This window comes from Brettanomyces nanus, chromosome 1, assembly GCF_011074865.1.
Source record: "Brettanomyces nanus chromosome 1, complete sequence".
NCBI lineage: Eukaryota > Fungi > Ascomycota > Pichiomycetes > Pichiales > Pichiaceae > Brettanomyces > Brettanomyces nanus.
Window position 1 is genome coordinate 2,220,968 of NC_052374.1, and position 25,239 is coordinate 2,246,206.

Sequence of the window (25,239 nt, forward strand, 5' to 3'; positions counted from 1 at the left end):
AAATAAGAGGGGTACAAAGTAATTTATTTAGCCTCTGCAGCCTCTCTGGACTTGTGTAACTTGTCCATCCTCATTTCTAGAAGGTTGTTGTTCTTGTCAACCCAGGAATCGAACATATAGCCAAAGCCAACCCAGAATCCGGCAGAATAGACGTATGCCATCGGATAGTATGTAAGTGGGGCTTGTCTAATACCCATCTGTAGTGCTCTAGCACCTATTCCAAAAGCGGCCCAGCCTAATAACATGATGATGTGATATAAAGAATGGTATGGTTACCAACAAGGATGAAGTGCCGTTACTCACTGAAGACAAAGACGAGATGGAGGAAAAACTTTTGGTTCTTCAATATGGTGGCTGGTGACTGCACCGCCACATTACCAAATGGGTCTATTTGAAGGGATTTTGAGGAGAAGCATGGAACTGTACTTCATTGGCTTCCACTATTTGTTTTTTGGTTTCTCGTTCTTTGAAGATGAAGAACCTTCATTGTTGCCATTTCAGTTTTCTTGGTGCCATGATGTGTAGTGTGTATCTCATAAAGAATTTAACTTCAGTTCCAGGACTTTATAGGTAGGTATCAATTCCCAAGTATTGAGCAACGACCCCAAATGTCATTAATATAATTATACTTTTATATGAGGGATTTGAGTAGCTCTTCAAATGGCCATTCGTCTACTATTTTTCTGCATCAACATTTTGAGTCGCGCGGTAGTGTGGTGGGGCAGGGTTTCTGATGTGTTGGTAGCATCCATTTTGAGAAGTATTTCTGGGACATTGGTTTATTGTTTCTATCTCCTTAGACTCTTGCAAAAAATCAAGGCCCTACTTACCTATACAGAACTGAGAAAATACAACACTAAGGATCTCCTCGACCCCAATAGCCTCACCAGTGATCTTTCCTATACCTTCCATACTAAATTTCAAACTTTCCATGGCCAATACAATGTCATCCCCGTCTTTGAACTGGTGAAAGTCTATAAAGCCGTGAAGAACATCGTTGGAAAGGATATCCTGGGCTCTTTTGGATATCACAACTGGATCTTCACCACGATCCGTCCAAGTAATCTGTCTAAATTTTGATTCAAGTTGTTGTGTAAGCTCTTTTATTCCATCGTGTGTAATACAACTAATGAATTTAAACCGATCAGGAGGGATGTCAAACTTGGTGCTTATCCTGCTCAGTAAGCTAACTCTATCCGTTTCCGATGTCAGCAAATCGGATTTGTTCACTATAATCAAGAGTTCTTTATCACTAATATCGACGATATGATCAAGAAGAACTTGGTCTATATCTCCAGATAGATCAGCCGGAATAATGATTAAATTTAAATCGGCATTCCGAGACCTCGTCTTGGCCCGTTTAATGCCTTCTCTTTCAATCTCGTTAGTAGCATGACGAATTCCAGCAGTATCTCCGACAACCACTTTATATCCGTGTATCGCAAGGGGAATTTCAATGGCGTCTCTAGTAGTTCCTGCTATACTACTAACTATGGCCTTATCGTCATCCGCTAGAATATTAAGTAAAGAAGACTTGCCAGCATTAGGAGGTCCAAGTAAAGTCATTTTAATTCCATCCATAAGAATTTGTGACTTCCGAGTCCTTTCTAGATAATTGGACACTTCGGATTGCAAATTCGAGATGTTCTGGTCTACTTTATCGAATAGATTGTTAACCTGGTCAATATCATGATCTTCACCAAAATCGATGATGGTAGTCAATAATGCAACATTATTTACAATCTGCTTCCTCCAATGGTGAAATAATTCCCGGACTTCACCCTTCATAGAACTTAAAGCAGAAACCCTTTGCACTTCAGTCTGAGCATTGATCAACTCGTTGATACCTTCAGCCTCAGTAAGATCAAAGCGTCCATTCTGAAAGCCTCTCTTGGAAAACTCTCCTCTTTGAGCATAACGAATAGGCATATTTACCGAATGTAGAAGAGAGATTGCCTTAATGACTGAGCCAATGACGGCTTTACCTCCGTGCACCTGTAATTCTAAACAGTCTTCACCTGTGTAAGAATTAGGAGCATGGAAATAAAGGCAGAGAGCCTCATCCAAAAAGCTTCTCTTGCCTTTATCTAAAAGTAAAGGATTGTAAAGCTTTCTAACAGTTGCCAGCCTTGGCTTTAGAAATGTCTTGAGCCCCGTCAGCTTTTGATAAATGTAGGTGGAAGCCGGGCCAGAAATTCTGATTATAGCTATGGCAGATCTACCAGGTGCTGTAGATAGAGCATATATGGTAGGGGGTAAGATCTGTGACGAAGTGCAGAGATACCTGAGAAGAGTGAAAGCATGGCATCTAGGATGACCAACTGGCATTAGATTATGAAGAAGAAAAAAATGGATATACGGAAAAGATAGTTGTCTCGAAAGATTAAATTAAGATAAAGCGAAAGTAATATACATACATATCGTGTGTACAAAGGACCATTGCAATAGAAAAGTAGCGAAAGAATGAATTAATGAGTGAATGAGTGTTATTAGTAATAGTCGGTTATTCCTTTGTTATCATGGGAGGATGCAAGAATGAGTGAATAAGCGGTTGGTTAGTAAAAACAAAAAAAGATTAGTTCATGAGATGACACAGCAAGTACTTTCAGGTTCCTCCTTGAGAAGCAAGCTGGCCCTGGTGGCAATTTCAAACACATCATCTACGGCTTCTCCCGTTAATGAAGAGCACTCGACGTAACGTTTGGCACCAATAAAGCGTGCAGCCTGTTCTCCTCTTTCAGGAGTGACATACTTCTCAGCATAGCAAGGATCGGAACCATCATCAAGAGGCCTTAGATCCTTTTTCAAGCCAATAAGAATGACAGGTATGTTGGGACAGTACTGACTGACCTCCTGGGCCCATTTCATACCAGCATTCTCTAAAGAGTCAGGAGAATTGATGGCGAAACCGATGAGGATTATGTTGGCCTTGGAGTAAGAAAGGGGTCTCAATCTCTCATATTCTTCCTGACCTGCAGTATCCCAAAGAGTCAATCTAACAGGCTTACCATCAACACGGCAATCGGTGGCGTAATTTTCAAACACAGTGGGGTGATATTCGGTAGGAAACTCTCCCAACGTGAACACATAGAGGAGAGATGTTTTCCCACATGCACCGTCGCCTACGATGACTATTTTACGTTTGATGACGGTATCGGACATTCAATGAACTTTTATCAGCAGGAAATATGGTCACAGCAGATATAGTGATGCAAATAAAGCCCGTGGTGTTAAGGAACAATGTCTGACAAGAATGTTACTGGGACGAGAACTGATGAGCTCCAATGGTGCAAACAAAGTAGTTTGGTGCGCGGAAAATTTTTATTAGGTTACCTAATTAGGATAACTAGGACGTAGCGGTAGGAGGAAGTGGATGTATGGATAAATGATACTTCATGTAAGTGACCATCAATGGTGTACTCTATTGAGTGCTTAGATGAGCTGTAAAATATTAAGCTGAAGTACGGGAAGCAAAATGTCAGAAATCGTGGTATTCTATTTTCACTTGAAAATCAATGGTCTTCTTTCTATGCAGTCTCTTCTTGTCAAACGAAAAACTGCCAAACGACAAACCGTCAAACTGACTATCTTGAATAGGAAGTTAGAGTTGGGAGTTACGGTTGGATTACGGTTGGGATGTAAACAGTGCAACTATATGTAACGGTAGTTCCGGTTTAACAACCTTGGAGAGTTCTATTAACTTGCCTCTGTCCTTGGTGAATCTTTACATTAATACTAGGTAGATTAAACTTTTCTATTGAGTAATCCAATCCAGCTCTCGGTGGACTTGAAAAACTTCGCAAAAGAACTGGGTGGTCAACTAAGACCATTTCGCAGCAAATCATATGTCGCGGAACATCTTCATCCAATGAAAGCCCGGTAAATTGAAAGACCAGTAAAAATAAAAAAATTTTCCCTTGAGGTTCCGTCGTGAGCCACCCAAATCTTGGCGATTCCAAAGCAACGAAGGAAAGAAAAAACAAGATGAACTTAAAGACCTAACAGACTGTTTAGTCTTGTCAGCGAAGTACAACTCCTGTCAATTGCACATTTAGTCATGTTGTCCAGTTTATCTAGATTGTCATTGAAAAGCGCCAGAAGTTCTGGATTGGCTACGACTGTGGCCAGGTCATTTTCCAGCTCTGGATATGCGTTGAAGTCGACTTACGATTCCCCGGATTTCACCGACTACTTAAACAAGTCTAAAGGAAACAGCCCTGATAAGAGTAGAGACTTTACTTACTTTATGGTTGGTACTTACGGTATGTTGGCTGCTGTTGCTGCCAAATCTACTGTTGACTCTTTCTTGTCGACGATGTCTGCCTCTGCAGATGTTTTGGCCATGGCCAAGGTTGAGATTAAGTTGGGAAATATTCCATTAGGAAAGAACGTGGTTGTCAAATGGCAGGGTAAGCCCGTCTTTATCAGACATAGAACCCCGGATGAAATTGCCGAGGCAAATGCTGTTGATATCTCCATCTTGAGAGATCCACAGAAGGACTCTGACAGAGTCATCAAACCGGAATGGTTGATCATGATGGGTATTTGCACACATTTGGGCTGCGTGCCTATTGGAGAGGCCGGCGACTTCGGTGGTTGGTTCTGTCCTTGCCATGGTTCTCACTACGATATTTCTGGAAGAATCAGAAAGGGTCCTGCTCCTTTGAACTTAGAGGTTCCTCATTATGAGTTTGCCGATGCTGATGAAGCTGTTCTCATTGGTTAAATGGACGCCACCTGATATATTTATTTTACTACCCATTGAGGTTAGACTATTCAAACGAGTAAGACGGTAAGGACTGCGACCCGTCTTGTGTCTATAGGCATATACGTTTATTTTATTTATTCTATATGAAGCTGGTCTTGTAGATTTAATTTATCTAGGATGGTCCGGTTGTCTAGATTGTACCGGGGTTCTAGGGAGTCTACCGGGCGTGCATACCGCGGTCGCGGTCGCGGTCCCGGTCGCGTTCGAGTTCGAGTTCGAGTTCGAGTTCGCGTTGCGTCCGCGTTACATTATTGACACACCCTGCTATTGGCAGTAACATTCAACTCCGTACTGTGAAGCTTCATTGTACCATGGCTGATAATTGGCAGGACTCGTTTGAGTCTGTCGAATATGCGGCTCTCACTAAGCGTTTCAAAGACTTTAGGACTGTTGATTGGGTCCAGGAGGCCTATAAAGAGAATAAAGGCTACTATAAAGAACTGATAAAATCAAGGATAGAGACTCCCATTGAGAACGAGACTATATCCAGTACTTTCAGCATTTCTCAGCAGAATACAGATACGGTCCTTATAGATGATGGCAGTTCCACCGATTATGATGAATCTCGTGGCAATAGTCAGATGCCTACAATAGATGCCACTCTGGTTGATGATGACTCCGCTCCTATACTGCAGAACTTCAATAATTTTCGGCACGAGGTCAACAAGTTTAAGGTGATCAAGAGCAGACTTTGGATCACTTTCCAGGTTTGGTTGGCTCTTACTTTGATTGGTGGTTCAATCGGTACCATTGCTGGTTGTCTTAACATCATCACCGAATGGCTAGGTGATCTAAAAGAAGGTTACTGTTCGACTTCCTTCTATTTGAATAAGAATTTCTGCTGTTGGGAGGAAAAGGCAGAGCAATGTTCTAATTGGGTCCCGTGGTCTCAGTTTGCCTTAGGTCGATACCTAGTTTACATAATCTTTTCTGTGCTCTTTGGCTCCATATCTGCCTTATTATGCAAATACTATGCACCAAACGCCGCTGGTTCTGGTATTTCAGAAGTCAAATGTATTGTTTCGGGATTTGTAACCAGTGGCTTCTTGGGTTGGTGGACTCTTTTCATCAAAAGTATAGGCCTACCACTTGTCATTGCATCTGGCTTAAACGTTGGTAAAGAAGGCCCAAGCGTCCATTATGCTGCATGTGTTGGTAACGTTGTTGCCAAACTCTTTCACAACTTTGAGCGCTCCTATATGCACCACTCCCAATTTCTAACTGCTGCAGCTGCAGCAGGTGTTGCTGTGGCCTTTGCTTCTCCAATTGGTGGTGTCCTATTTAGTATAGAGGAGATTACCTCTAATTTCAAGCTTTCGACTATGTGGGAAAGCTATTACTGTGCTCTAGTGGCCACAGGAACTCTTTCTGCTATGAACACTTTTAGAACAGGACAGATAGTAATCTTCCAGGTCACTTACGACACCACTTGGAGATATTTTGAGGTTCCATTCTTTATCGCACTTGGAATCTTCGGTGGTATCTATGGAATTGTGGTCTCCAAGTTCAACATCAAGTGTATCGCTTTCAGAAACAGATACATTAAAAATCATCCTGTTAAAGAGGTGGCACTCTTATGTCTTTTTACCGCCGTCATTGGTTACTTCAGTGAGTTTATCAGACTGGACATGACTGAGGCTATGGAGATCTTGTTTCACGAATGCCGTAGAAAGAATAACGAAATTGGTGGTCTCTTTGAGCATCGAATTTGTGAAGCTGCTTCGTCCAAGGGACGTTTGATCTCTACTGTCATTAGTCTACTCTATGCTACTTTACTAAGAATGTTCTTAGTGGTGATCTCTTACAATAGCAAGATTCCCTGTGGTATATTTGTTCCCTCGATGGCAGCAGGTGCCACCTTTGGTAAGGCAGTGGGATTGATTGCTGAGGCTCTGTTCAATGACTCTAAGTGTCACTCTAGTGACCCTGGAGATCAGTGTATTATATCTGGAACTTATTCATTTTTAGGAGCCGCCGCTGCCCTTTCTGGTATCACCAATTTAACTTTGGCTGTGGTAATCATTATGTTTGAGCTTACAGGAGCTTTGAAGTACGTTATTCCTACTATGATTGTGGTTGGAGTCACCAAAATAGTTGGAGATCTGTTCGGTCTTGGAATGGGAGGTGTGGCAGACCAGATGGTCCGGTTCAATGGAATACCGTATTTGGATGCCAAAGAGGATCATGATTTTGATAATTTCAAGCTTGTAGATGCCATGGTTAAAGAAGTTGTTTCATTACCCTATAAAGGGCTCTGTTTTGGAGATATTGAACTATTAATAGACCAATCAAAACTTAGTATATTTCCTATAGTGGACTCGTTGAAAGGAAGAGCAGTCTTAGGAATGGCTGATAGAAGGTCGTTACTGAGAGGGTTAAAGCATTACAGGAGAGAGGCCGTTGAAAGAGAAGAGGAAGAATCCGTACTATCACAGAAGATCGTCAAGTTTATAGACGATGACAGAGTGATCGAGTTGACTGGCAGTGAAGACATTACAAATTATGTGGGAGTATCAGTGGAGCCGACAGAATCTATGGTAGATCTGTGTTCTTGTATCCGGCCAGAAGTGTTCAGTGTCGACATAAAGACATCTCTTTACAGGGTTATGGATAACTTCATTAAGCTTGGACCCAGGGCCATTATAGTAGAGCAACAGGGTAAGTTGGTGGGAATTATTACTAAGAAAGACCTTGCCAGGTTCGAGTTGTATCTACATTATTCGAAGCATGGCAATCCATTCTTAAGCAGTAGGGATGAAGTGATTTTTGCCAGAATATGGGACTTTTTACTCAAGATCGATAGTTGGTGGAAGCAGATAGTGAGGAAAAGACAAACAATAGATAGAGATGAGGCTGATGTAAGCAGCGAATTGAGTGTTCATGTTAGCCAATGAGTATACGAGCTAATTTTACGTCAGAAATGACTGTGGGGCCATCAATCGCGGCCTATTTGAAATATTAGTAATGGCGAGCAAGCGACAGGAGGGGAAGGAAGACCAGGTGAAAAAAAGAAAGAAAGAGCGAAATGGGGTACGCCCCTTAATCAGCAGCGAGGCATATAATGTTTTTGCTGTAAGCGACTATATAAAGGCAGGATTTCGCAGAGTAAAGAAGTGGAGATAGCAATTGTGAAAAGTAGATAATTGAATTATGTCTAAAACTCCTGTTTACACTACTACGAATGGAAAACCTATCAGTGATCCATTCTCTACCCAGAGAGTGTCAATCGAGAAAGAGGGTTACCAGTATGCTCCTCCAGTCGGTCCATTATTAGTTCAGGACTTTAAATTGATTGACTCTTTGGCCAATTTTGACCGGGAAAGAATTCCTGAACGTGTGGTTCATGCAAAAGGTGCAGGTGCGTTTGGATACTTCGAAGTGACCGATGACATCAGCGATATCTGTTGCTCCAAGTTTTTGGATACAATTGGTAAGAAGACGAGAACATTTACCCGGTTTTCCACTGTTGGAGGAGAAAAGGGAAGCTCCGATACGGCCAGAGATCCTCGTGGGTTTGCCACCAAGTTTTATACCGAGGAAGGTAACTTAGACTTGGTTTATAACAATACTCCGATCTTTTTCATCAGAGATCCTACCAAGTTCCCCCACTTTATTCATACGCAGAAGAGAAACCCTCAAACGAACTTGAAAGATGCCAACATGTTCTGGGATTATCTTACTGCCAATCCTGAATCATTACATCAGGTGATGTATTTATTTTCGAACCGAGGAACTCCCGCAAATTTAAGAGCCATGAACGGTTACTCTGGTCACTCTTACAAGTGGTACAATTCGAAGGGGGAATGGCAATATGTTCAGGTTCATTTCAAGTCTACTTTGGGTTTCAAGACTTTAAATAATGAGGAGGCTGGTGAATTGGATAAGAAGAATCCTGATCACCATACTAAGGATTTGTTTGATGCCATTGCTCAAGGAGACTATCCTGTTTGGGATTGTTACATCCAGACGATGACTCAGGATGAAGCTAAGAAGTTACCATTCTCGGTATTTGATCTCACCAAAGTTTGGCCTCATAAGGATTTCCCACTGAGACACTTTGGTCGTTTGGTTCTCAATGAAAACCCTCAAAATTACTTTGCCGAAGTGGAACAGGCTGCTTTTTCCCCTTCCAACACCGTTCCTGGCATGGAGGCTTCGAATGATCCCGTTCTTCAGTCCAGATTGTTCTCTTATCCGGATACTCACAGACACAGATTGGGTGCAAATTTCGTCCAGATTCCTGTCAACTGTCCATTAAAGTCCGGATCTTTCGCTCCTCAAATAAGAGATGGTCCAATGTGCGTCAATGGAAACTTGGGTGCTACTCCTAACTATGCCGGTGCCTACAATTGTCCTGTCCAGTATACTGCACAGGCAAAGCCATCCGGATCCAAACCAGATGAGCAATATCAGGGAGAAGTTGTTCCTTTCCACTGGGAAGTTACAGACTACGATTTCTCTCAACCAGGAAAGTTGTGGGATGTGTTAGGAAAGCAGCCTGGAGAGCAGGATGCCTTGGCTCATAACGTGGCTGTACATGTCATTAACGCTATCGAGCCGATTCAGGAAAGAGTTTGTGAGTACTTTAGTAAGGCCAATCCTGAGATTGGTGAAAAGATTCATAATGAGTTACAGAGTCTTCGCAGAAGTGGGAAGATGTGATTTCAGTGAGCTTAACTCACTCGCTATTATTTATTGTGATTATTCAATCCATTTCGTTTCATGGTAATATCTGTAGAGAATTTTGGTCAAGCTTATCTAGTTTCCTGATTAGGAAAGAATACGCGGCCATGACGGAAAAGCCGTGCCATATATATAGAGAGAAAGATCTTTACCCAGACCAAAAGACTGACTTATCTGGTGTGGTTTCTTATTTCTCTTTATCATGGTTTGTCACTGCAACAAAAAAGGCACGAAGGGAGTTTCCAAGGGAGTTTCCAAGGCTTCTACTGAAGTTACTAGTGGCTCGTGCAAATGTGGTGGAGGTTGCAGTAGTTCTAAACGGATAGCTTCACTATCAGAATCCAAGAATTCGGGGGATAATTCTAAAAGGTGCAAATGTGGAACTGGTTGTGGATGTCCTATGTGCAATACCACCAGGTTGTAGAGCTTGATTTACTTAATATATATTCAATTATTCAGGGTATAAGCTCTTACGTAATACATTTTGTAAGCAGGTGTTTGTGCCCCGTCGTTGTACCCAATACGATTCGCGCAATTGTTCGAAAAATTTGCAGGGTTCTTTGTACTTGTTCACTAATATCAATCAGACGTTGCTTCTTTAATCACCATGTTTACCGCAAAGCCAACAGTGCGATGCTTGGGTAAGCGAGTTTTGAATTATAGGATTCAATTGCGAAGATCCCTTGCTACAGCCCAGACTACACCCAACCGAGTGCACGGCGGATTGAAAGACAAGGATCGTATCTTCCAGAATTTGTATTTACAAAATTCCATTAAAAACCATACGGAGTCTTACGATTTAAAGAGTGCTATGAAGATTGGAGATTGGTATAAAACCAAGGAAATCATTTCAAAGGGCGATAAGTGGATAATTGACGAGATGAAGAAGTCTGGACTCAGAGGAAGAGGAGGTGCTGGATTTCCAAGTGGTTTGAAGTGGTCTTTCATGAATCCTCCAGGCTGGGAAAAAAATGAGGGTCCTCGTTATGTTGTGGTCAATGCCGATGAAGGTGAACCAGGTACGTGCAAGGATCGTGAGATCCTGAGAAAGGAGCCCCACAAATTGGTGGAGGGATGTTTGTTGGCGGGACGTGCCATGAACGCTACTGCCGCCTACATTTACATTAGAGGAGAGTTTTACATTGAGGGAGAGACATTACAAAATGCTATCAACCAAGCCTACGCTGCAGGATATTTGGGCAAGAATGCATGCGGTTCTGGTTACGACTTTGACGTGTTTGTTCATAGAGGTATGGGTGCTTACGTGTGTGGTGAGGAGACGGCTCTTATCGAATCACTTGAAGGAAAGCAGGGTAAACCAAGAATGAAACCTCCTTTTCCTGCAGGTGTCGGTGTTTTTGGAAGACCATCTACGGTGACAAACGTGGAGACTGTTGCTGTGGCTTCCACCATTCTAAGGAGAGGAGGAGACTGGTTTGCCTCTTTTGGTAGAGAGAGAAACCATGGTACCAAGCTATACTGCATATCTGGCAACGTGAATGAGCCCTGCGTTGTTGAAGAAGAGATGTCAATTTCTTTGAAGGATATTATTGAGAAGCACGCCGGTGGTGTGAGGGGAGGATGGGATAATTTGCAAGCTGTGATACCCGGGGGTGCTTCCACTCCTATTTTGGCTGAAAAAGACTGTCAGGATATGATTATGGACTACGATTCATTACGCGCAGCGGGATCCGGTTTTGGTACCGCTGCAGTGACTGTGTTTGACAAGCAGGCAGATGTAATCAAGGGTATTCAAAGATTGCTTGCCTTTTACAAGCATGAATCGTGTGGTCAGTGTACTCCATGTAGAGAGGGGTCGAGTTATTTGGCTAAGATGATGGACCGGTTCAGCACTGGACAGGCCAATGAGAAAGAGATTGACCAGGCTTTGGAGTTGACCTACAAAGTGTGCGGCCACACTATTTGTGCCATGGGTGAAGCCTTCAGTTGGCCGTACCAGGGATTAGTTAAGAACTTCAAGCCTTTGTTGTTGGACAGAATTAAGCAGTATAAGAAGGAGCATGGTTTTACCGAGGAAGGATTGGAGAACGGTGGTTGGTACCATGAAGTCAAGGTGGAGAATGGTAGTGTTTCTGGTACTCCGCTTCCAAAGGACCCGTTGTATCATTGAACTACGATAACGTTCTTTCTATTTATTATATTTATTTATTTATCATATTTATTCAACATCAGTAATCAACTAGTTGACTATCAGTATTTTTTTTTTTACTTTCATTTTTCATTTTTCATTTTTCATTTTTCATTTTTCATTTTTCATTTTCAGTTTCAGTTTCGGGTTTTCACTTTTGTCTGCGAATTGACTAGGATACTTTTCTAAGCAGATCCGAGTTTTCTAGACAGTCTTGTTTTCAGGCTTTTAAAGTTGTGCAATGAAGTTCAGCCGATCAGTTGTATTTGTAGCACTTTGTGTTTGTTGCTTGGCTGTGTTTCCAAAAGTTGAGGTTGATTCCGGTGCTTATGGATCGGATTTGGTGACGATTCAGGATAATAGACCAGGAACTGTTCATGGGGTTTCTGCACAGGATGATTTGGATTCTCCAGACTCTCAGGTATCTCATGATGCCCTTCACTCGTTTGTTCTTAGTATCTCGATGATTATAGTGAGCGAGATCGGCGATAAGACATTTCTTGTGGCCGCTATTATGGCAATGAGATACCGTCGTCAACAGGTATTCTTTGCTGCATTCTCCGCACTTGCATTGATGACCATCCTCAGTGGTTTGCTTGGTCATGTTCTCCCCACGCTACTTTCTCGTCGTGTTACGCAGTTCTGTGCATCTCTTCTTTTCCTAATATTTGGAACTAAGCTTCTCATTGATGGATTGGGTACTTCGAAGGATCTTGGAGTTCAAGGAGAGATGAACGAGGTGGAGGAAGAGATTTCTGCTGGAAATATCAATAATCGTGGAAGTGAGATGGAAAATGGAGTTAATATCGACTTGGACATGGGCTCAGATCAAGGCGCAGGTTTTTTTGAACCGTCACCCGTCAAGCAGGTGATGATAAACTTTACTGAACGGTTCAAGCAGATTTCTAAATATATCTTTTCTCCAGCGTGGATCCAAACTTTCCTGATGACTTTCTTAGGAGAATGGGGAGATCGATCGCAGATCGCTACAATTGCTTTAGCGGCCGGTTCAGATTATATCATGGTAATTTTGGGAGGTGTCATTGGTCATGGTTTTTGTACTGGTATGGCAGTAATAGGAGGTCAATACTTAGCTTCGAAGATCTCTGTTCGAACGGTCCTTTTGGGTGGATCGGTGGCTTTTTACTTGTTTGCTTTGACCTACCTATATTCTGCCTACTATGATATCGAGTAATAAAAAAAAACGATATATACTTAGATAGATTTAATGATTTTTAGTCAACGCCTGGGTTGCTATCACAAGCATACATCCTCTCTCGATTTTACTGTTTGACTATTTCTACCTGTAGCGTCCTTTATAGCTGGTAACAAGATATTCCGGACAGCGTTTGACATCCAAGATTTCCGTTACAACTTGACTTGAGTAGATCTCTGCAATCTTCGCTCCCCCGTGTATTTGCTCCTGGTGGATGGCCAGAAATCTCGGTAGGTATTTTCAGGTATTCGCGCCGTCCGGCCATATCTACATCTTCATTCACATACCTTCACCTAGCTTCAAGTTGCTCCTTCCTCCACAATCATGTTCGCCCCAGGAAAACTGATCCGTTTCCGCTCTAATACACTCTACTCTCCGTGCAGACTTTTCCATTTCTCTACTCGTCGGCTGAATGAGATCCCCAGCGGTCCGAATTTTGATACGCACGGCTTTGTGGCTCAATTGGTGAAGGAAGGATTCACCGAAAAGGAGGCTCAATCAGCAGTTAAAATCGTCACAAAGTCAATTACTGATGGAATACATCGATATGCTTCTAATTTGGTTACAAAGGAAACCTTAAACAAGCTCTCATACCAGCAGAAAGTGGATTTTGCCAAGTTGAAAGGTGAGCTACAGATGATCGATAAGTCAGAATTCAACCTACTACGAAATGAACAGGAAAGAATGCGTAACGACATAGAAAAGATGAGTACCAAGTTCAAGGAAGAGATTAATAAGAGCTTGTCTTCGGTTCGTTTAGACCTATCTTTGGAGAAGGGCCGTGTCAGAGAGGAGTCTTCAATCTACGACTTGAAGATCAAGGAAACAGACACTCGAATCAACCAGGAGATGTATAATTTGAAGGTCCAAATCGATAGTGTGAAAACAACGGTGATGCAATGGCTCTTTGGTGTTTGTACAGGTACATTTGCTCTGATCTTAGCATACGTTAGGCTTGTTAGTTAGTTAAATCTTACTTATAACTTAAATACCCTTTTCACAGACTTGATGGTGTCTTCGGGACACTTCACAGAGTGACCAATAGTTCTTTCATCAGAGTAAATCTCCCAGTCATTACCTCCCTTGTAGGTCTTGTCACCGAAGAAATGAATTTGATCAAAGCCCTCATCTTTAACAAGATTCAAACAGTAGGTCTTATCCCATCCAGTTGGAAAGACGTCAAAAGATATCTGGCCTCCAATGGAATAGGTTAATCCCAAGCCCAAGAATTCCTTCTTCAACGCGGTCACAAACTTCTCTCTAACCTTGTGCTCCAAATCAAACTTCTCGTAGTCGTTTCTCTCCTCGGTAGAGGCATTTCTACCAATAGGAGAAACGTTAACCATACCTTTTCTAAACTCGACAAAGGTTCCTCTTCTAACAGGCAAGTCGATCTCAGAGAGATATTTCAAAATGAACTTAGCAAGTCTGTTGTACTTTTCTTCACCTAACCATTTGATAAAAGAGTTAGAAGGAAGCTTCTTTCCCAGTCTGTACGCAGTGAGACCATTCTCAGAGAAACAGAAATCAAAATTGTCTAAAACATCTTCTCCTAATTGTTCCAACTGCTTCTTTAAATCAGATCCTCCGACAAATCCAATGGCACATTTCTTCCTTAGCTGCCTCAACGTCTCTTTCATCTCAGGAGACACAAACAATCTGGCCGGGGTTAACGTACCATCGACGTCAAAAAGACATAAAGTCTTTGGAAGTTCTCTATCTTCAAACGACATTAGAAGTATATATATTGAAAGTAGAAAGTGGTAAGAAAGGATAAAGAAAGAAGCCAGCGATGTTGAAAAAGTACAAGTGAAAATTCTAGACACGTTTTAATTTTAGATCTCCGGCGCGACATGGCGAAAATGTCGCTCAAGAGATCGTGAAGTAGGAAGGCAGATGTAGGACAGGGCACGTGTAGAACAGGGCCCGTGTAAGTCAGGGCCCGTGTTTTTCCAGATCGGACCACCCTTGAATCTCTGTAACGGAACATCGGCCCAGTAGCGCGACTCCTTGGGGTGAGCTCTCGCGGTGAGCTCTGTCAGAACCCGTGAAAAACTTGTTTTCGAAGGAAGTGTCTGAATTTGGGATTTAGAGGACTGGACGATATGTTCTGAAGAAGCAGAATAAGGAGACATAAAGATAAAAATACATATATGTAGGAGAGATGGTAGAAACTGTACATTTTCCGGACTTTTCTTCCTTGGCCATGTACATCTCTTATCCTTGCCTTGTAAAAACTTCGAATAGATCTCTTAGAGAGAGTTTTCCTGAAATCCAATTGAGCGTGAGTCGATCCATTGGTTCCAAAGGTTCTACAGATTCTGTGGAAACAAATGGATCTGTAAATTGCTCAGAATCAAGTGATTCCAGCTCTTCTGTTAGGACGTACAGAAGTAAGCAAAGAATATATCAATCCGCGCGACAGCTTAGAGAAAGATTGGATAGAAATGAAAGAGTATTTATATGGGATATCTATTATGGTGAAAAGGTCAAGTTAATCGAGCTGGGAAGGACGGAGATGGAGGTATTGGAGGCTGGTTTGGGACACTGCACAGTTGAGTACTAATCCCTTAATGAACTTGTCAACTTTTTCAAAATGCTAAATGATTCTCCGGTGAAAAAGCATTTCTTAGATCTTGTCTTGTACTGTTTAAATTCGTTCATCACATCCCCTCTTAAACTTAAAGCTCTAAAAGCTCTAGCACAATTTTTTTTTTTGTAGCATTCCTTTCCGTGCCATATCTGTCAAATATGGATCATTCGAAAGAAGTTACCCAATTAGTTGGCCAGCTTGGAAGCCTTGTCAAAGAAGCTGGTTATGATGAAATCTACGGGTATCAAATAGACCCAACCGGAGAATTCTATGACGATGCCACTATTGAAAAATTAGTATATAAATTGCTTAAAGCCTACAAATTTGAATTACAAGACACGAAGAAGCACATCATAGAAATATTGAAATGGAGACGCAAATTTGACCCGTTGAGTGCTGCCTTCCTTGAGAAGCATGCCCCAAAGTTCGACAAGATCGGTGCATTGACGTTAAATCCAGATGGAGCTTCTGGCCAAAAAGTGGTCACGTGGAATTTCTATGGAACCATCGATGATCCTCAGGACGTATTTGGTCATGTGAATGAGTTTATTCGATGGAGAGTTGGATTAATGGAACAGGCTTTGAATATGTTGGACTTGAATGATGCTGACAACGATTATATGGTTCAAGTTCATGACTATAAAGGAGCTTCTTTATTTAGTATGACTGGAGATGCTAAAAAAGCTTCCACGAGCATCATCAGGTTGTTTGGGGATTATTACCCAGAGGTTCTCTCAAAAAAGTTCTTTGTCAATGTTCCTGCGTTGATGAGTTTTCTATTTAATGCATTCAAGTCGTTTGTGGCCGAAGCTACGAGGAGGAAGTTAGTCATGATGCGAAACGGTAGTGAATTAAGTGAATATTTAAAGGGTTCTGGTGTTCCAAAAATTTACGGAGGAAGTTCTGGAAAACCATTAGACGAGCTTAAACTGGTGTTTGACAAAAGTAAAATCAAACTACCTGCCTATGTTAGTTATTTGTTGGAGACTAAGATAGCTAATCAAGTTGATTGAATTTGATAGACTAGTTTCCGTATCCGATAGCGTATACTGTAGTTTCCCCAGTAGAGTATCGCGCTTGACACAGTTCTGCGGTAATTCTACCACTAACTCCCAGGGGCTCCCCGGAGCTCCCCGGGGCTTCGCAAAGCATTGCCTCACTTCTCCATATCCTATCTCCTATCTTGCTTGTCATCTTCTCACGTCTCTCTCTGTTCTTTTCTTTAATGTCTGATCATTGTCTTAATAGTCCCTTTAGATCTCCTGTCAATATCGATGATCAGGAGCAGGGACAGGGACAAAACGATACAAAGGTCTCCACTTCCTCAATGGCTTCTCTATCAAGAATTCGCAATGCCGATAGTGGCATCTTCACTTCTTCGCCTAAAATGGATTTTGTTCCTTCCAGATCGGTTTCTCCTTGTGACTATGAAGGAAAGCAGCCGTCTAAAGCCGTTTCAAAGGAAAATTTGGGATCAGGTGACACATCGAGAGGCTCTTATCACTTGGATTCTACCTTAGATACTGAGGCTGACGACTCCCAGAATGAGCTAGTCGCTGCTTCTGCCAGAAATCCGGCTCTTGTTCTAGAACTTGATTTGGATTGTAACGTCAGGTTTATTAGTCATAGTTGGAAACGTATCGTAGGTACAGATATTGCCAAGATAGTTCGTAAACCTATTAGTGATATCATTGTTGGCAATGAAGAGGACAGTCAAGTGTTCATTAAGGCTACCAAGATCATGGTGGAAGACGATGAGAGTTACAGAATTCGGTTTGTTGTGCAGACAAATTTAGTGTCTCTAGCTACTGAGGCTGCACAACCTCAAGCCCTAACTCCTGAAAATCCCGGAAGTCCTGGAAGTCCTGGAAGTTCTGCATCTCCTGACCTGAAATCAAGAGGATCCTTTTCTCTTAAATCTCCAATTGGTTTTACGATGGAATCCCCCCGGGGTTCTTCTTCAGATGATTCTGCTAGCATTAAATCTTCCAGCTCCACCATCACTACAGATGGTGGTTTTATCGAATTGGAAGCCCAAGGTATTTTGATCCACAACCAACGAACGGGAATATGCTCACACTCTATGTGGATTGTCAAACCATGGATTCCTTTGAAAGAGGTTAACTTGGAACTTCCCAAGGAGCTAGTAGCGAATCTCGGTTTTGGCGCCAATCTATTTGAAGCTTATCTTCTTCATTTGAATGATATGGGTATCATAGATGAAGAAAGACTTCCCACACCACCTCAGGAGCTTTGTCGAATTTGTGAGCAAAAGGTCCCCAATTGGTGGCTTGAAAGGCATACAGAGCACTGTGCTTTGGAGCACAGAATTGAAGATCTGGTCGCCACGAAACAGGAGGAATTGCATGATCATAGAAGCCTGTTGAAAAACATCTTCCTCACACTTTTGCGGAAGGAACAAAGCGAGGAGGAGGGTGTAGGTTTGTCAGATGATGTCAGCGATTCCAGTAGCACCAGTATGAGCAGTAACAGTAGTGCTAGTAGCACTAGCGTTGCATCGTCAATAACTGAATATAAGGGTTTACCTATTCCTTATGCCTCTCAGCCTAGAAAGACTTCCTCCGTTAGGCTATCCCAACGAAGGTTCCCGCTGAAAAACCTTGAGCGATTGTTGGAATATTGTCATGAAGCGCTAGAGATAAACACTGGGGAGGTAAGGGTGAACGATAATGATGGTAGTGGTACAAATGCCTTTGGTGCTGAGGTGTCGTATTCACCAGATTCGAAAAAGCACATTGAGAGTCTTCAGCAGATGAAATTACAGGAGTCTGGGGATGCCGCCATTCAGATGCTGACTAGAGACACGGTCGAAATGTGTCTGCAGAAACTTGAAGGCATCACACGGTATGCATATGTTCTTCAGTATGTAGATAGAATTACTAGAGAAACAGATGCGATGGTTTTGGAGACTGTGGGATCAACGGTTGCCAAAATCAAAGAACAAGTATTCGGTTTTTCAGACAGTGATGATGATGCCTATGACCTTGAACAACCTCTAGCAGTGAGGTCTACCGTTCCTGTGAGATCTCCACAGCCTCGGCGGCCTTTGGGCTTTGATAAACGATCGTCGACCCCAAAAGGCTCGATCTATGGCTATCTGGAACGGAAAAATAGTAGTACAGGAGGTAGCTCGTCTGGAACGAACACTCCTCAGAGTGGGAAGGTTTCTTTTCTCAACCACAGAAGCAGCTCAGGGTCATATGTGACATCTAGATCTACTCCTGTTATCTCTGTCGGTAGTGCTGAAGAGTCTAAGACTCCGCATGAATCCAGTACTGCTGGTTTTATTTCACCACGAAGACCAAATTCGCCAGCATTTAGCATTCCGCTCTCTACCCTTCAAAGAAACTCTCGAGGCAGTTTTAAGCCTCTTTCTCGAGCAGCATCACCTTTTTCGTCTCCTTTGCTACTCTCCTCGGATACTAATGATGTCAGTGGATCTGTTGGCAATTCTTTATTATTAGAAAAAGCCCAGTTGTCACCACTTCTGATTCCTCAACCATCTAAATTGGCTCTTCCGTCGATTAAGGACTATAAGGTCGTCAAGCCGATCAGCAAGGGTGCTTTTGGGTCTGTTTTCCTCGTCAATCGGAAACTCACTGGTGAGTATTTTGCTATGAAAGTCTTGGCAAAGACAGATATGGTCGCTAAGAACCAAGTCACCAATGTCAAGGCAGAGAGAGCTATTATGATGTCCCAAACGGATTCTCCTTATGTGGTTCAATTAATGGCATCTTTTCAGAGTACCAACTACTTGTACTTGGTTATGCAGTACTTGAATGGTGGAGACTTGGCTACCTTGCTCAAGAACATGGGTTCTATGCCGGATGGTTGGGCCAAAAGATACATAGCCGAGGTTATCGTCGGTGTGGATGATTTGCATAAAAAGGGCATAGTTCACAGAGACTTAAAGCCTGATAATTTGTTGGTCGATCATAATGGCCATGTTAAACTTACAGATTTTGGCTTAAGTCAAATGGGTTTGGTGAGGAGACAAAAAAGAGGCTATTATGGTCTTTTAGATGGCCATTATAATAGCGAAAGAGCCTCTTTGGGGTCTATAGGCTCTCTTGATGAGAATCTCCGGCGTCCCAGTGATCACAGTTCTTTTGAAGAGCCGCGAAGTCCCATTGTTAGCGCGAAGATGGGTCCGAGTGGATCGTTGCATGCTAGGCACGCTTCTCATGGCTCTTCTATTCTTGTGCATAGCGCTTCGAGCTCAGTTGATGAGACTTCTCTATATCGGCGTGGCTCCTTAATAAATAGGGGAAGTGGTTCAGGGCATAGAGGGTCAAGTCTTCTTAGTCAAGGTACATCTGTTGATGAGTCCAGTGGCAAGGCTGCATCTGCTGGATCCAGTGGTGGTGGCATTGGTTTGGTTCGCAAATCTCTTCCAAATGTCACGCCGCTTTCATTAAGTCCTGCATCATCATTACCCGGTTCAACTTTGGCTACGCCTACATCCGATAATGAAGTATGGCAATTGCGTGCTCCTAATGGCTCGTTAGCAGCTACAGCAACTCAGACTGCGGCTTCTCCTTCTACCTCAGTTTCGGCCACTGCAGTTTCTTCTTCTCCATTGTTACGTCCTATGACCCGGAAAACCTCGTCTCAAACGCTTCTTGTGTTCAATGATAACGAAGATAAACAGGCTAAAACTCCTGAAATCACTAATTATGCTTTATTTGATCCTCAACGCTCTGTACAATCTCGCCGTTTCGTTGGAACTCCAGATTACTTGGCGCCAGAAACTGTCGCTGGTAAGGGCCAGGATGCGGCGTCGGATTGGTGGTCTATTGGTTGCATTTTATTTGAGTTTTTGTTTGGTTATACACCGTTCAATGCTGAGACTGCTGAGACAGTGTTTCAGAACATTTTGCAGGGAGAGATTCAATGGCCCAATATTTCGCAAGAGCAGTTCAGCTACTATTGCAAAGATAATGCTAAGGATCTAATTGTGAAATTACTCAATAAGGATCCGGCGAAGAGATTAGGTGTGAATGGATCGCAAGAGATTATGAATCATCCATATTTTGCAAGTGTTAACTGGGATACTCTCTTTGAAGAAGAGGCGTCGTTTGTTCCTGATACGGAGAACCCAGAGTCTACCGAGTACTTTGACAGTCGTGGTGCCAGTATGTTATTATTAGACAGGGAAGAAGACGACAAGAAGAACTTAACCCCTGCGTCTGACGAGGTTACGACCGTGGGAGATTTTACTGTTCATAAGGGATCAGTCTGCAACGAGAAAGCGCGTTCTCGATCTGGCTCGTCATCCCTTAGCTCACCTCGGCAAAGTTTCTCTAGATTGTCTGCCCAGCATATTATTTCTAAACGGGAAAGGCGTGGCTCTAGGCTTAATGAGCCCTCTAGCTCGTCAGAGTTTGGCTCTTTTCAGTTTAGAAATTTGGCTATTCTCGAAAAGCAGAACAAGGATACCATCAACAGGCTTAAAAGTGAGCATCTGGAACGTAGGGGAAGTATGTCATCCGTTGGATCTTCTGATAGTCTGAATTATCAGCCTGTAACTCCTGGTGGCGCCTCTGGTGCAGGTACAGGCGGCGGATATTTGGGGATCAGTACATCAGGAGGAACGAAAGGTTACGTGAAAAGAGGATCGTCACCTTCTCCCCAAGTACTCAAGTCTCCCACATTATCTTTTAACTCGTTGTCCGTTCCCAAATACCTTCGTAAGGTGTCTGGGGGTAGCTCAGCACCCGGATCGAGTTCCAGTTCGGGTTCCACGGAACTATCGGCATCTCCTGTGACGAGTATGAAACCGGTAGCTAAGTCTGGCGCTCATGCAATAGGGGATCTATCTCCTTATTCGTCTGATACGGAGGAGAGGGCTTCCATTGTAGCACGTGCGAGATACAGAAGGTCAAATAGGCGACTTACCGGTCAGTCGACGTCTTCTGCTGCTACTACTGACACTACTGGTAGTTTTGGCAAGCTCTTAAACACGTTGGACGTTTTAGTTTGTGAACCTATCCCTATCTATCGGTTTTCTATCCAGAAGGATTTAAAGAAATGCGGCTGCGATGTTGTCGCAGTTTCTGGGGGGTCTGAGTTGATCAAATGCAGTACCGGTGACGTGAAATTTGACGTGATTTTTCTCTCTACGCAGCTTCAGAAGCTTGATGCTGCAGACTTGGTAAAACTAATAAGACATACACCCTGTGTTAATTCTGACACCAAGACTGTGGCACTGACCCCTTCGTATCAGGATACTCTGAAAAAGGGTATATTTGATACGGTTATTGAGTATCCTATAACGATTTCCAAGTTGAATGAGGTGTTGGATGAATATAGACATCGCACAAGGTTTGAGGAGGAGGCCGTGGTGACGGATACAGAATAATCAAAATTACTTATATCTTCAATGAATAAAGGAATGAATGTATGTTATTATTGGTTGGCTATATAAACCGCTATGGTTAAAATGGACGCAATTACCACGTAGGGAAGAAACTTCTCGTAGACAAAAGCTTTTGGCTCACAGGTGTCGATAGCCTTATAAAGGGATTTTCGCAGTGCTAAGAAAGAGAAATGATCCTGGATTCTTTGTTTATTTCTGAGAGACACCTCTTGCAGCTCGTTATCGGAGAATCCCTTGATCAACTCAAGAATATCGCTCCATTTTTCGACGTCTGCTTCCACCGTAAAGCCAGTATATGTGTCTCTGTGGTCGAAATAGTTGACTACAGTTTCCAAAGGCCCTCCGGTGTTATCAGCTAGAACCAATTTACCTAGTCTCATGGCCTCCAATGGAACAATACCGAAATGCTCGTAGGATGGGGTGTACATAAGAAGGTCCGTACTCAAGAGAAGAGCATTCTTAAGATTTGTAGAAATTGAGGGAAGGAATAAAACCTGAACAGACTCATTTGAAAGGTCCCCGTTGAAGCTGGTGAAATGAGAAAGTTTGTGGTGGTCACAAAGCTGCTCCAAATCCTTCAAATAACTTACGTTTTCGGCGATTCTGTCATCATAGCCGCCTGAAATCACAAGTTTCTGGCTCGAATCACCGGTCTGAGACACATAAAGAGCGTATGATTGAACAGCCAATTCGATATGCTTTTTGCGTTCGAACCTATTGATGGAGAGAAAGAAAGGAGATTTTTGAACAAGTTTGGCGGCCTCAATGACTGACTTGTTGTCTATATCAATAGCGGAAGGAACACAGGGATACACAACATCCAATGCCTCATTTGCAAGGCTATGGAACTGGTTAAGAACGGTTTTGCGAGTAAATTCGGAATTTACTACGATCTTGTCTGCTTTACAAGTAGTCCACTCCTCGATGGAATCAAAGACAGCTCTATAGAGACTTCGAAGGAAACCATTGTGAGATGCAAGTAATTTATCAGGAAAATGGCAATAGAATAGGATCTTGGCATCATGGCGTTTGAGTAGGTGCAACAATGGAATGCAATAGGCCAATTGATCGACGACTATCAAGTCATATTGGCCCAATTCTCCGAGAAATATCATCTTCAGGACCAAGTAAAGTTGCCTAAGAAAAGCAAAAACAATGCTAAGTTTTCCAGCAACGTTAGTTGGTAAGTAATCGCCGTAAACATGTAAGTCAAACTCGCCACGGGACACTTCTTCGAAGCAATGGTCAGGATCACAATGTGACGTGAAGATAGATACGGAGTTGGCAGAGTCGTTTGGCTGGGTCTTGAGAGCCATAGCAGCATCTACAACCAATCTCTCTGCACCTCCAATTCCCAAATCTGGGTGTATGAAAGCAATATTAGGCATTGGATATCGGAAATTCAAAGGAAAAAGAGGTGAAATAGGTACAGTTATCAAGAAAAGAGCGAGCCTGAGAAGGTAAGCGCGGACGCAACAAAAATATTGATATAGAAGGGATTATCTAAAGCCATCAAGATACTGGAGAAATCTCGATATGAAATACACTGAAGCTTATAATAAAAGAGTGATTAGTGCTGAGTTGTTAACTGCTTAGTTGTTAAACTGCTGATGAATATTGTTATATAATTTCTTCTCTTTATTCTCAGATAATTTAATTAGGAAAACAGTAATGGTAAGAATATTCCAAGAATAAGCACATAAGCGTATGGTAACAAGATGAACTTTTTGCAATAGTTATAACTAGCTCCGTATACTCTTTAGCTTAGGTATACAAATAGCTCGGAGTATGCGATCCAGACGATATACATATAGCCATTGGACTGCATCTCTACACCTTGAAATGATCTGTCATCGGCGCATCCCTACACCAACAATACGATAAAGGCTTCTCAACTGCTACTTCAATACGCCTTATCCTTCTCCTGCCAACGTCACACATGCTTGTTCCACCAGACAACTTCGCCCTAGTGGAAGATGGAATATATAGATGCTCGAAACTGGATCCTATAAACCACTCGTTTGTGGATACACTCAATTTAAAATCGGTGGTATGGATGGACGAAGAGAGGCCGACTCGACTTTTGTCTCAGTATATTGAAGAGAACAAAATCATCTTGTATCACGTGGTGGACTCGAGTATTTTGCAAGATGATGAAGAATTGGGAAACACCAAGAACCAGGATTGGATGGTTCTTAAACCGGAGCTGATCTCGAGAGTATTTCAAATCTTATTGGACTCTACACACAACCACAACTGTCTTCTAGTGGATAAGAGTGAAGTGGTGGTAGGAATTTTAAGACACATCGAGCGATGGTGCTACTCGAGTATAGCAAACGAGTATAGGCTTTTTTCGGCTAACAAAGCCAATTACAATGTGGAGAGCTTTTTGGAGTTGATTAACGTGGAATTAGTGCCATACGAGGAGTATGAAGACGAATGTGCAGTAGGTGAAGCAGAAGAAGAAGAAGAAGGACAAAAAAAGGAGATTGATGAATACGAATCGGTGATACCGAAAGGTGTCTCGCCAATTTCTATCAGAAGACCGTCTTTTCTGAGACGTCACGGGAGTAGTTTTACCGAAAAGTCGCCGCTTCAGAATTCACTAAGTTCCTCAAAGCTTTCGATATCAACATCTCCGCAGATTCCCAAGAATTTGTTAAAATTGGTGGAAGACCGAAAACAGAGAAAGAAGAAAGAGCATCATCATAAGAAACATGATGGTTCACTCAAAGAGGAAGAAACGCCAGAGAAGATAGCGAGAAAAGATAGTGAATGTATTGAAAGGAAAAGGTCTTACTCGAGTAAGACCACAAGATATGATTTCTATAGACCGAAAAAGGAGTTCAACGTGATTAATGATCACAACAAGGTACTTGCAACGACTATCAAAGTGAGGTTGCCTAAGGAAGAGAATTTGCCTAGATGGTTTATTGAGTTAAGGGATGCTTGGCAGAGGACTTAGCGAATTTGACGATTTAATGAGACGATGAAGCTAAGTGATGAGTACACTCAACCAGTGGAGTCTGCTCAACCAAACTACACATATGGTATGTAAAAACATGAAGAGAGGAAACAATAGCGAAAAAGAAAAGTTACGTGATTGAGTAAATAAAGGAGTCTAGTAGTTTCAGTAGCAAAGGTCGAAGCAAAGAGACGATTCCTGCCAAAAAAAATATGCAGAAGAGAGCATTAGAGATAGCCCTTTCGCAACGGCAACCTACATTTGATTTATCCGAGAGAGAATGTTTGGTGACCCCTAACATCACCAGCTACTGGCTACTTAGGATGCCTAAAAAACATGCTGGAAAATTTTTTTCATTTCCCAATTGAGTCATGACCGTACTTGGGCCAACATGTTTTCTCGACTTTTCATATTTCAAGGACAAAAGCTGGTTATCAACTTTCCCCAATTGTTATCACTCAGTTC

The 25,239-nt window shown here is 42.4% G+C and overlaps 13 protein-coding genes across 13 annotated transcripts; 9 read left to right on the top strand and 4 right to left on the bottom strand.

Moving 5' to 3' along the window:
• Positions 1–23: 23 nt before the first annotated feature.
• FOA43_001023 (uncharacterized protein) lies at positions 24–2,328 on the bottom strand (the record flags this gene model as incomplete). The annotated part of the gene is made up of 2 exons (XM_038921347.1): positions 24–235; positions 831–2,328. The coding sequence occupies 2 exons, from the start codon at positions 2,326–2,328 to the stop codon at positions 24–26; spliced, it is 1,710 nt and encodes a 569-aa protein (XP_038777275.1).
• A 252-nt stretch (positions 2,329–2,580) lies between these two features.
• Positions 2,581–3,162, bottom strand: RHO2 (Rho GTPase; the record flags this gene model as incomplete). Its single annotated transcript, XM_038921348.1, has 1 exon — positions 2,581–3,162. One exon carries the CDS (start codon positions 3,160–3,162, stop codon positions 2,581–2,583), a length of 582 nt encoding a protein of 193 aa, XP_038777276.1.
• An 895-nt stretch (positions 3,163–4,057) lies between these two features.
• RIP1 (ubiquinol--cytochrome-c reductase catalytic subunit rip1) lies at positions 4,058–4,726 on the top strand (the record flags this gene model as incomplete). Its single annotated transcript, XM_038921349.1, has 1 exon — positions 4,058–4,726. The coding sequence occupies one exon, from the start codon at positions 4,058–4,060 to the stop codon at positions 4,724–4,726; it is 669 nt and encodes a 222-aa protein (XP_038777277.1).
• A 353-nt stretch (positions 4,727–5,079) lies between these two features.
• FOA43_001026 (uncharacterized protein) lies at positions 5,080–7,662 on the top strand (the record flags this gene model as incomplete). Its single annotated transcript, XM_038921350.1, has 1 exon — positions 5,080–7,662. One exon carries the CDS (start codon positions 5,080–5,082, stop codon positions 7,660–7,662), a length of 2,583 nt encoding a protein of 860 aa, XP_038777278.1.
• Positions 7,663–7,918: 256 nt separating this feature from the next.
• Positions 7,919–9,430, top strand: PXP9 (Peroxisomal catalase; the record flags this gene model as incomplete). Its single annotated transcript, XM_038921351.1, has 1 exon — positions 7,919–9,430. The coding sequence occupies one exon, from the start codon at positions 7,919–7,921 to the stop codon at positions 9,428–9,430; it is 1,512 nt and encodes a 503-aa protein (XP_038777279.1).
• A 223-nt stretch (positions 9,431–9,653) lies between these two features.
• NUO51 (NADH-ubiquinone oxidoreductase 51 kDa subunit, mitochondrial precursor) lies at positions 9,654–11,582 on the top strand (the record flags this gene model as incomplete). The annotated part of the gene is made up of 2 exons (XM_038921352.1): positions 9,654–9,747; positions 10,039–11,582. The coding sequence occupies 2 exons, from the start codon at positions 9,654–9,656 to the stop codon at positions 11,580–11,582; spliced, it is 1,638 nt and encodes a 545-aa protein (XP_038777280.1).
• A 259-nt stretch (positions 11,583–11,841) lies between these two features.
• On the top strand, positions 11,842–12,795 carry FOA43_001029 (uncharacterized protein; the record flags this gene model as incomplete). Its single annotated transcript, XM_038921353.1, has 1 exon — positions 11,842–12,795. One exon carries the CDS (start codon positions 11,842–11,844, stop codon positions 12,793–12,795), a length of 954 nt encoding a protein of 317 aa, XP_038777281.1.
• Positions 12,796–13,140: 345 nt separating this feature from the next.
• FOA43_001030 (uncharacterized protein) lies at positions 13,141–13,782 on the top strand (the record flags this gene model as incomplete). The annotated part of the gene is made up of 1 exon (XM_038921354.1): positions 13,141–13,782. One exon carries the CDS (start codon positions 13,141–13,143, stop codon positions 13,780–13,782), a length of 642 nt encoding a protein of 213 aa, XP_038777282.1.
• An 11-nt stretch (positions 13,783–13,793) lies between these two features.
• PMM1 (Phosphomannomutase 1) lies at positions 13,794–14,549 on the bottom strand (the record flags this gene model as incomplete). The annotated part of the gene is made up of 1 exon (XM_038921355.1): positions 13,794–14,549. The coding sequence occupies one exon, from the start codon at positions 14,547–14,549 to the stop codon at positions 13,794–13,796; it is 756 nt and encodes a 251-aa protein (XP_038777283.1).
• A 1,018-nt stretch (positions 14,550–15,567) lies between these two features.
• FOA43_001032 (uncharacterized protein) lies at positions 15,568–16,422 on the top strand (the record flags this gene model as incomplete). Its single annotated transcript, XM_038921356.1, has 1 exon — positions 15,568–16,422. The coding sequence occupies one exon, from the start codon at positions 15,568–15,570 to the stop codon at positions 16,420–16,422; it is 855 nt and encodes a 284-aa protein (XP_038777284.1).
• A 212-nt stretch (positions 16,423–16,634) lies between these two features.
• Positions 16,635–21,791, top strand: FOA43_001033 (uncharacterized protein; the record flags this gene model as incomplete). Its single annotated transcript, XM_038921357.1, has 1 exon — positions 16,635–21,791. The coding sequence occupies one exon, from the start codon at positions 16,635–16,637 to the stop codon at positions 21,789–21,791; it is 5,157 nt and encodes a 1,718-aa protein (XP_038777285.1).
• A 47-nt stretch (positions 21,792–21,838) lies between these two features.
• FOA43_001034 (uncharacterized protein) lies at positions 21,839–23,197 on the bottom strand (the record flags this gene model as incomplete). The annotated part of the gene is made up of 1 exon (XM_038921358.1): positions 21,839–23,197. One exon carries the CDS (start codon positions 23,195–23,197, stop codon positions 21,839–21,841), a length of 1,359 nt encoding a protein of 452 aa, XP_038777286.1.
• Positions 23,198–23,748: 551 nt separating this feature from the next.
• On the top strand, positions 23,749–24,774 carry FOA43_001035 (uncharacterized protein; the record flags this gene model as incomplete). Its single annotated transcript, XM_038921359.1, has 1 exon — positions 23,749–24,774. The coding sequence occupies one exon, from the start codon at positions 23,749–23,751 to the stop codon at positions 24,772–24,774; it is 1,026 nt and encodes a 341-aa protein (XP_038777287.1).
• Between the last annotated feature and the right edge of the window lie 465 nt (positions 24,775–25,239).